Source organism: Terrapene carolina, unplaced genomic scaffold (assembly GCF_002925995.2).
Source record: "Terrapene carolina triunguis isolate 2854851 unplaced genomic scaffold, T_m_triunguis-2.0 Scaffold629, whole genome shotgun sequence".
Classification (NCBI taxonomy): Eukaryota; Metazoa; Chordata; order Testudines; family Emydidae; genus Terrapene; species Terrapene triunguis.
The window spans coordinates 2,240,925-2,252,093 of NW_020664980.1; the positions used below are offsets into that span (position 1 = coordinate 2,240,925).

Below are 11,169 nucleotides of genomic sequence, written 5' to 3' on the forward strand. Positions count from 1 at the left end.
CTTAGTGACCTGAGAAGCTCACGTGTGCTTTCATTGACTAATAAAACACAACAAAACTGTTATTGGAGACAGGCCATAAGTTGGAATTCAAACCTCTTTGAAAAATCTAGATCCGAATCTGTCTCTGTAGTTCTGGTTCTGAGGGGGGCCTATTTTCCAGTTCCATATCTTACAAGAATCTCAGAAGATTTCTAGCATCCAAGATGTGAGAATATTATTGCAAGAACAAATTGCACAGACTTGGTGCCATTGAGTCCTAACCCTAATAAACTAGATCCAGACAGTACTTTCTCAGCATATTTCAGGATCTAATCTCCCAGAGGTGATGAGAAATAAAGTGCAAACTAATGCTTTTGATCTTGCTAGAGCATGATTATGGCTGCATATCTACAACATATTGTTAGGTTAAAAAAAAGCAGATTGGGAAGAAAACTGTATTTCTATATGGAGGGCTTAAGTTTTTGAACAGCAGTTTCCCTAAATGCCACTGTTTCTTTGCACTGTCTCACTATCCTGTGGGATCAGCTCCCACCTGAGATTCCTAATACAATTAAGAAGCAAACAAAATTCAGTTTCTTGACTTTTCAGGAGCAGAAACCCTCCTTTGGTATCCCCCTTTGTTCAGTTGCTGAAATGTCCTTTTAGTCCTCAGCGCGTATACAAGCCAACTGCAAAAACCAGTTCAATTTGACCTCTCCCTTGACATTTCATATTGATTTTCCTCTATCCTTCAGAGGCATCGGTCTTCAGTCAATTGCAGCTCAGCAGATGTGAGAGTCGGAATTGAGACAGTTCATCAAAGTTCAAAATGAAAAAGCAACATTGGCTTTTGGAGATGAATTCTCTAAAGGAGATATTTAATAACTGCCCGTGTGTAATCAAAATGCAGACCATATCAGTGTACATCCAGTCATATCTATTAACCTTTTAATAAGTATTTGGGTGCAACACACTGCTTAGGGTCAGCTTTAACATATGTGTTTCTATTTTCACAGCATACTTGCTCTTTGTAGTCAGAGCTCTGTTAAGTCACTGCCTCTTTCCGTGCAAGGTAGCTTGTAGTTGCCTTTGTGAATGAAGGAGAGAATACTACCTTACATTTATATAAAGCCTACTCTCTGGATATTTCAGTATTAATTAAGACTCACTTACCTACCTCAAGGTGGTATTGTATGTGGATAAACTAATGTGTAGAGAGGTCAAGTAACATGCCCAAGGTTACCCAGGAAGTTAGTAGAAATGGAATCTAAGATCCTTGTTCTCCTGATCTAATCACCAATAACATTTCCTTTCAAGAGGACAAGAAGTGTAACTTGTGCTTCTGGTTACATTTTCTTCCCAGTTGAAAGAAAGCACCTGCCCTACATTAATCAATAATTGATCTTAAGATTTCACAGACCTGCACCAGGAAGATCTGGGTAACGTTAATCTTTTGTTTGAGTTTTATAAGCATCCAAATTAATAAAGATCTGAGTAAAAGCCTTCACCAAGAGTCCATGATCATTCACTACATTTCTCATGGGGTCCAAACTAAAACCGGACCTCCAAACATCTATAAAGATTCGGAATTGGGAGTTGGAAATGATCTTTTCAGCTGACCCCATCTCTGTCCACTACCGTTCCCAGTTCCAAACTCTGCTGAACCTTGGGGAAGTTTGGATGTGTATCTCTATCCTGTTCTGGACTCTGCATCTCAGTCCAGCTAATGCCACAGGTTCCATCAGCTGGCATTACATTTGCAGTCGTTCCTACTACCTCTGAGATTTTTGCTTTGTTCTCTTAACCACACAGAACTGATGGAGGAGATGCCAGTGAGGATTCATTTGTATTAAAAGCAGAGAAAAGCTCAGCATTTAAATAGATCCCTCCCCCCCGTGTTTTGGGAGGAAATATGGATGGAGAGGGAATACCACTCAGTTAAAGAGAAAATAGATTTGTTATGTAACATGGAATTAGCTGAAGAGCTCCCAAGAAATCCTCTCTGTGAGCTCAGCAGCCAGTATCTGCTTCTGCAGCACATGGAAAAACCCCTTGCAAGCTTCCATCAAAGAAGCAAAAGTAACTCCGCCCACCCCCAGCTAACTCCATCACTCATTTACCTTTTTTATTCATTACACCTGTTTTCACACTGGAGTCATGTGACTGGGTTTTCAGGACGACTCTGAGGCTTATTAGTTTCTGAGCTGATACTCCTCCATCAGAATTTGATGCCACTCTGTGGGTCCACCTTTTATACAGAGCTGTACCCTGGCTGAGCAGGTGCAGGGCTGTGACAAGGATTACAAATAGCACCTGGAAGAAGTTTCATTCTTGGTTCTTGGAGGTAACTGAAGTGCTGTTATTGCTGCTTAAAGCCAAAAAAGAAGCTTTTCACCATTCCATGGACTTGCCCTTCTTTTCCCTTTCTACAGGGCTGTCTGAGCCCAACCCAGGTAATGTCGAATAGATAGCAAACTCCATTTCCTTGAACCGTGAATGTAAATCTCAATAAAGAAATCCACATTGCTTGTACTGGGAACAGTTACTGCATATGGTGGAACAGAACTATTTCACTCTGAGCAGCACATCACTGCAGGTGGCAATGTGATTTGTGATGCATTGCACCTGTAGCCATGTTTGTACAGGACAGGTCAAGGGCCACATCTCTGTGCAGGTGGGTAAGAGCAATAGGGTGCACTGACCTTTTCCTTACTCCTGCACAAGGGTCAGGCAACTTCATAATCTTGCTGATCTCCTGAGCTCCCTCATAGAGCCTCTAAAGATGCAAACCACTCCAAAAAGAGTGGGGGGAGGGTAGGCCATAATCCTCCTGCTCCTCCACAGTGCCAAGCAGAGCTGTCAGGGGTCCCCAGGGGGGAGGGACTGCACCATACTAAAGGAGGAGTGTGCTTGTGGACCATCCCGCGTACTACGGCGAGAGCTCCCCTTTGGATAAAGTGTACTCAGGGCTGTGGCTGAAATTGTACACCTTTCAGTGACCCTACGTTGCAGATGAATTTGGTTCACTTGGTCCTGGTTAACTACATAATGCAATTGTAATTAGCACTGGTACATTTCTCCCTCCAAGTATGTTACCAAAATAACCTTATTAATCTTCTCTCCCCCTGTGAGGCAAAGAAGTAAGTGGTGTTATGCCTGTCTTGCGGAGCAGGAAAGTGAGGTAGAAAGGTTAAGTGTCTTGTCCATGGTCAACTGGGGTCAGCGTTCAGGAGTTCCTGCTTTCTAGTTCTGTGCCCAGGACATACCTAGGTCTCGCATGCCTATTTCAGGGCTGGACCAGACTTAAAGCTTATTTTCCAGGATAAAGGAGAATTAATCTCCTTATGTATTATGTTAATGCTGTCTGTATTATCTTTATGATGAATTTTGTGCTTTGACTGAGGTTTGACTTTGTTTATGAAGAAAGGGGAGGAGCAGAGGGATAATTTATTTGTCCATGAACGCTCTGCTCTGCTGTGACATCTGGTTTTCACTGGGGTCATGTATATTCCCTAGCTTTACAGGTGAGCTGACTGAGATTCAAATTACTTGCCTGAGGCCAAACAGTGAGTGGATTATTCATATGAGAACACAAGGCCCTCCTGATTCCAGCTGTTGGGAGCAAGTACTACCAGGTCTCATAGCCTCTATTCTACGCGGCCTGATTTTCCTCACACTTACATTGGGGGAGCCAGGAGTAACTCCCACAAAGTCAATGGCGTTATAACGGTGTGAGAGGAAAATAAGACCTCGTGTCTCCCTGTGTGCGTATACAATGTCTAGCACATATAGGGTGCTACCACAGTGTAAATTATAATTAAGGCTGAGAGTCTGTCATGGTAGTCACAGATTCTGCCCCCCCCTTCACTCCCCCCCCCAGAGCAACAGCAGCGGTCTCGGGCCACACACACCCTGCCCTCCCCCAGAGCAACAGCGGCGGTCTCAGGCTGTGTGCAGCCCCCCCCAGCACCAGCGACGGTCCTGGGCTATGCCCCCCCCACCAGTGGTGGTCCTAAGCCATGTGCCGTCACACATATACCCCCCCTCCCCCAAGCATCAGCAGTGGTCCCGGGCTGTTCGCCGCTGCCCCCTGCATCAGTAGCGTCCCCAGGCCAACCCAGAGCATGAGTGGCACCCCTGGGCCGCCCCCCACCCCAGTGCACCTGCAGTACCACCGGAGCCCCTTACACTGTGGCGAGCCAGGAGTAACTCCCCCAAAGTCAATGGAGTTATAATAGTGTGAGAGGAAAATAAGACCTTATTGTGTCTCCCTGTGTGTGTATACAATGCCTAGCACATTTAGGGTGCTACTGCCATGTAAATTATAATTTGAGGCTTCGAGTCTGTCATGGAAGTCAGATTCTGCGCCACCCCTCACCTCCCCCGAGCAGCAGCGGCGGTCTCAGGACATGCCCCCCGCCCTCCCTCTGAGCAGCAGCGGCGGTCTCAGGCTGCACGCCGCCCCCCCAGCACCAGCGAAGGTCCTGGGATGCGTTTCCCCCACCCCATGGTGGTCCCAAGCCATGTGCCACCTTCCCCCCACCCCCCGCCCCCCCAACACCAGCAGCGGTCCCGGTCTGCGCACTGCCACCCCCTGCACCAACTGCATCCCCAGGCCACCCCTGGGCTTCCCCCCTCCCCAGTGAACCCACAGTGCCACCAGAGCCCCCCCTCCAGACCAAGATTTAGTCAGGGGTATATAGTACAAGTCATGGACTGATCATGGGCTGTAAATTTTTGTTTACTGCCTGTGACCTGTCCATGACTTTTACTAAAAATACCCATGACTAAATCTTAGCCTTAATTATAATGGGTTCTGTACATTGTAGCAAGAGCATTAATGGAAGACCTTGCAAGGATGACACCCTGCATGCCAGCCTGTGGTTACCTTTAGCCATCCCCTTGTGGATAACCTTGCTGTTTCTAACCCAGCTGAATATAGACCTGTGTTTAAACATAACTGCCAATTAAACCCCACTGTGCTGTTTAGCAAGGGACACTCTCAATACCGCCCTTTGGAAAGCTCAGTGGGTAATAACTATATTATATGATTTGCCCACTCAAGTAGGATTCGGATTGATTGCCTCAAAATCATTTCCACTATCAGATTGCTTAGTGCTGCTGGTCATCCTCTCTGCTGTATGACTTTAAATTGTTGACACGAGAGAGAGAGAGAGAAGTGAAGGCGGGGGGAGAAAGCAGGAGAGACTGAACCAGTTTATCAAACTGTGGATACTTCGAAACTAAGGGTAGTGCAGAGGTCACTGAATCATTTGAGTGAATAACTCCTTGCCACATCCAATACAACTGGTGACTGGAATGCCTACTGCACTGGCAGTGGAAGAAGAGGGAAGTTTATTTCAATGGAGAGAGAGAGCGAGAGAGAGAGAGTGCGCGCGCGCATGCGTGTATATCCATCCATTTCCATCCCTCCTGAAATGTTCACAGCTGCAAAGGGTGGAGAAATCCACTTGGCCTCCCTTCTTAACTTTTCCACTTTTAATGGCCTCAGACTCTATATGAATGTTTAGCTGTCTAAATACCTCTGATGGTGGAGTTAAAATATCGTCGGCATAGCAAGCGCACCACGGAATGAATGCATTAACTCTGATCAGACCCCTCTCATGATCACTTGGTGGGACGCATGGTGGTTTGTAAGCACTTGCCCTACAGTACCAGGAACTCAAAGGGATCAAAGTCTGCTTTTTATCATTTCCCTCTTTGTATGAGGCTTTCTGTTGAGGGTTTGTCCCGGGTTTTTCACAGTGTGCATCAGCTCTTATGTTTCCAGCATCAGTGCTCTTAAAGCCTTCACAGACTGAACCCTGTCCTCTCTTCATGACTCCTTCCCTCCCAAAAAAGGTCCTACCCATTCTTCATGCTTTATTTGCTACAATCAGCAGCATCTCATCCATGCACTCCCACAGGGGCTAATACAGAGGTAGACTAGTTAAACTTATCAGCACCCCAGACTGATCAAATGAACTGTTCCCTTTACTCTAAGAACTCCTTACCTAGGGAAGTTTTACCATTAGCAGGATGAAAGATCCTTGGGCTTGGGAGAGCAACTCTTCAGAGTCTCTTCTGCGAAGGAATCAGAGGGGGATTGGTGCACAGGCCCACAAGTACCATATGGATCACCAGGGAGTCACTGGGAGCACTAGGACAGTATTTCTATGTGAATGAGTGGCAGGGCACCCATGAGCCCCTCAAGGGAAGAGTGCAAAGGAAACTGTGAGTAGCCCATGTAGGAGACTATATGGCCCTATAAGACAAAGTCCTGGCTGGGATGATTTAGTCGGGGTTTGTCCTGCTTTGAGCAGGGGGTTGGACTATATGACCTCCTGAGGTCTCTTCAATCCCTAATCTTCTATGTTTCTATGATTACCCAGACTTCATCAAGCAATTATGTGCTTTGTCTGCATTTCCTTTCCAGTCAGACTCTCCTTGACTGGTCTGTGCATGGTGGATAACTCATACATCTTATGCAGTGCTGATGGTGTTACAAAAGCTGGACTGTGGCATCCTAATGAATCTGAAATGCTGCGAAAGCTGGATGCCAAATAGAAAAGGCACAGTGAGAACAATGTATAGCCTCAGCCTTCTAGGAAGTGTATTAAAGGATTGGGAATTGTATGGAGTTTTGTTAATCTCTCTCCTAGGCTGATATTTTCCCCTCATATAGAGACATGATTGACAATTTCTACCATAATGGGACAAAATTGGCAATTTTCCTGCAGAGCAAAGCAGGTGACAATTTTCCTTTGGAGAGACACAAGGCAACAGTTTTCCCATGGAGAGGCAGCGCACTCCCATAAAGAGCTGCATCTGACAATTTCTCCATAGAGAGAGACTCACCCAATCATTTTCCCCAAGGAGGGAATCGTCCAACAGTATTTCCCATTTAGACAGGGCTTCACGTGGGCAGTGTTGTAGATGCAGCTCAAACGAGAGCTGAGCTGATCGCTGAGCAGGCCTTAAGCAGCCCTCTCCTACTGGCAGTTAGGGAGTGCAGTATTGAACCACTGTCACTCTAGTGTATTTCTTATGTATTAAGGCATGTAAGTCGGCATTCAGGCACTTTTGAAAATCCCACTAGGCACCTACCTGCATTTTTAGGTGCTTAAATACCTTTAAAATCTGGCCGAGAGCCATCCTTTTCCTTGAATTTTAACATGAATTGGGGTCCCTTCGCTGTTTCAGAATTATACTATGAGCAATCAGTATTTCTCTCCTGAGGTGTGAACCTTTCCCAATCCCTCTACGTAATACAGAATGAGCTCCTGTTGCACAGAATAATAGGCCAACGAGACCTCAGGGAAACAATTAACTAGCCCCTTGTGCAGAATCTCCAGAGGAGGAGAAACAGTTTTGACTGGATTTTCTGTGCCGTCATGATCGGCTGTTTGGGTCAACAGTCTCCCTCCTCTTCCACCTCAGTCTTTTCACCTCAGCTTCACTCCACACCTGTCCCTCTTGCCTTCTTCTCCCTGCCCTGTGGCCTTCACATGCCCTCCTAACTAACTCTCCTCCCCTTCCCCCAATCATGGAAGAAACATGCCGTTTGCTGCCATCACAGTGTTCACTGTGCCTGTGTGTTTCAGTCCTTCCCCCTCCTTGCGTCTGCCCTATCTATTTAAAAGAAACAGTCTCTTGCTCCATCCTGGCTTCTTTTCATAGCACAGAAAATGTTTAGCATTTCCTGATGTTGCCTCTCCTCTGTCTTTACTTGCTGTGATGAAATCTTTTACCTGAATGGAAATCAGTTGTCTTCAATGGGACTCCTTGTTACATCTGCACTGAGGGTTGACATTGCGCCAAATATGCTGGGACAGGCTTGAATTAGTAGTTGCCAATGGAATCGCCAAGGAAGCCAATTGTTGTGGCAGCATGGAATCAGAAACTGTGAGGCTGTGCTGAGTGGCGAGGCCTTCTGTGGTCTCTGGTAACAATGCGATTCGTAGACTTCTACATTTCCAGTCAGCATTGGTTATTTATTGTGATTAAAGTTTAAATGGAGAAAAGAGCATAACAAAGCCCCTGGTTGGTGCTGATCTTATTTATTGATGAATAAACCTCAGTCCAAGTAGTGGATTTGAAGCTGCCTTGCAAAAGGATCCTACTGGAGATGGGCTGAATTTCAGCGAAGATCCAGCGTTATGGGGTGTTTTGGCTCCAGAATTTTCATTCAGCCCATCTCTAAATCTTTTCCTGCTTCTTGCAGTTCTGGTTTTCCAACCTATCTGAGAAGTGACAGGGTCCCAACGTTGCAGACATAGGGACCTGTTTTACATAAAAGAATTTTGGCCCATACTTGAATCAAGACATCTGGAAATTATGGCCTCTTTTGTAGCCATGACTGGACACTTCCTTTGCCCCACATGCACATTTCCTCATTCTTCAGCATGGATGTGCCCCATCGTGGAAGGTGAGGGAGACATCTGTGAAAGTAACGGTCCTCCCTGCTTTTGAGGCCCCCATTTTCTGGGACCCTTCTCAGGGCATTCAGCAGAAGTAGACGCCTGGTCACTTCCTTGGGCTGCTCTGAAGAGCACTTTTCCCCCTGGCAGTGGCTTTTCATCTGACTTCAGACCTCTGGAATGAGGGCAAGGTTGGCACAGCATATACAATGGCTGTTGAAGATTGAGGTTAAAAAGATGATCAGTAAAAAAGGCAAATGTAATAATAACAATAACAACCTGTACAAAAAGAGCATGGGGAAAAGCAATGGAGTAGATTTTGACATTCAGCCGAGGGGGAATCTCACTCCCAAGAACAATAGCCTGTGGAATATTCAGTTCCTGGTGAAATGTATCAAAAATTTGCCTTGTTGTTTTTTTAACACCACCATTGTCTTGTTCTTGCTGGTATTTTCCATTCATTCATAGTATTCTTCAGATATTCCGGGGCTTTTTTGTTGTTGCTGTTTGTAGTTTTTGACATTTCCCAGTTCTACAGCATCAGCAATAATTCCTCCTGCTTGTGTGCTATAGATTTAACACTTCCAGCCTTGACACAAGCTCATACACGTACGTACACACTGAATGGAAATGATGCAGCCATTAAAGAAAGCCTCATGAGTCAGTCCACCTGGTGCGAGCAAACCCGTAATTATTACACCGAAGACATGAGCTCTCTGCAGACCAGCTCAGATCTTTTATTTTCTGTTGTTGTTGGGGTGTTGGTTTTTTATTTATTTATTTTAAAAAACCTGCAGGTCAGCAGAATTCCTGCTGGCGATTAAAGGAGCCCAACTTGGATCCTGCTGTGAGCTTTGCCATTCTGATTTGTAGAGAGATCATTTATTCTGGCACTTCAGGCGATTCCCCCCCCTCCCCCATCCTACTCCAGAACTCAGGAGTTCGCAGCCCAGCACTCAGATAGGGGATAATAACATTGAACAAATGTTTGCACTCAGTATGGTCTTCTGAAAGTCAATCTCTGGCAGCACTTTTTGTGGTACATGAAACAGCCAGGCTGGCTGCCAGGTTAAGCCACTTATTTTCTAGACTGAATATTAGCCCAACTGTCAATGGAACAGCAGTGGAGGGGTTTTTATAAAAAGAATTTCAGTGCTAGTGAAAGGGACTGGATGGAGACTGGAGTCCTCTCTTCAACCACGGCACAAGGGTAGCCCGTGCAACAGCAATACAAACTTGCACCATGACACCCTGCCTCAACCCTAACCTGTAGTGACCATCTGTAGAGATGGATCAGACCTGATAGATGGCCCACTCAGTCCTCAGCCTCTGTTGATGCCACCAACAAGGGTCCATATGTGATGAGGACCACAAGTTTTTGAGAGAGACACATGTCCTGCTGATGACATTCAGAAATTTAATTTTATAAATGGGCCCCAAATTGCTGAACTTCATTGGTCTCCTTTGTAAACTGCTCAAATTGTGATGTATTCAGGGAGTAACAAGATTAAGCTGTATGTTTGCAGTAGCTATGAAATTTTACATTGACTTCCAGTTGCTCATCACTTTGATTTTCAGCAAGCAGGAATAGTGTGTAAGGCTTTACGTTTTGGGGCTAGTGTTGCATTGTTGATATATTGATCTCCTATGTCCTTCTTGCTCATTGCACTTATTAAAGATGAAATAGCTTCAACTATGCAAGGTAAAATCCTTCAAATATGGGCATTTTGTCTACTTTATGTCAAATCCAGACCCAGTATAAATGGGGATGCAATTCCACTGATTCCAATCGAGTTGTATCTCCTTATAGCAGAGCCAGTTTTAGCCCTGCAATTCTGGTGTTCTCCACCTTTTGGATTCATTCCAGCTGTGCAGTCAAAGTGACGCCTCATTTTGTATTGCTGCATTTTAATTTAGGAAATTAATATTTTGTAGTGCATGATTTGTAATGACTCTCTGAACAGCACTGTAGGGTGCCTTGCACATGAATGATGAAATGCAACTAAAGATTGTACTGTATAGTTTAAAACTGTCAGACAAAATTAAATGGTGAGAAAGCATGACAGTCTCACTGGTCATTGCATTTTGGTGCTCGACCTTTGTGCTGAAAATGTCTCTCTAAAATCTCAGAACACCAACGCCAGCTTTTCCTTATCATGATGTAAAGAGGCGGAACTCAAGGGAAAAAATGAAGTTTCACCCCCCAAAAGAGCCTAATGTGCAAGGTTTTAGTGTTGCACTGACACCAACATCAATGTGAGTTTAGGGTCCCCAGCACCATGAAGGATCAGGCTCAAATGCTGAAGGGTTCTTAGGAAAAAGTAGGGACAAAACTGTGTTTGGCTCAAATTTCCCTTCTTTCTCTCAATATTTTAATGTTGCACATTCAGATGCCGATATCGGAAGAAACTTACCCTTTGGGCTGATTAATTAAATAAATGTCCATTATGGGATTTCTTGCACCTTCCTCTGAGGCACCAGGTGCTGGCTACTGTCAGAAACAGATTACTGGGTTAGATGAACCTAAGGTCTGATGTAGAATGGCAATTCCTATGTTCCTATCCTTTTGTTACCATCCTTTCTATACAGGTACAGTCACTGATTTGCCACTAAATACTGTCCAAGCAGACACATTAGAACATTCCAACTGGCCATGTTAGCCCAGGCCCTGATTCAGGAAAGCACTTAAGTCAGGGGTCGGCAACGTTTGGCACGCGGCTCGCCAGGGTAAGCACCCTGGCGGGCCGGGCCAGTTTTATTTACCTGCTGA

The 11,169-nt window shown here is 45.2% G+C and overlaps 1 protein-coding gene across 1 annotated transcript in view; it reads left to right on the forward strand.

Moving 5' to 3' along the window:
* The window catches only part of PPP2R2B (protein phosphatase 2 regulatory subunit Bbeta), a 155,228-nt gene that overhangs the window by 138,018 nt on the left and 6,041 nt on the right, over positions 1 to 11,169 (forward strand). The window contains exon 7 of the mRNA XM_024199381.2: positions 8,913 to 9,072. Within this exon, the coding sequence (XP_024055149.1) occupies positions 8,913 to 9,072 (160 nt within the window). The remainder of the gene's footprint in view (positions 1 to 8,912; positions 9,073 to 11,169) is intronic.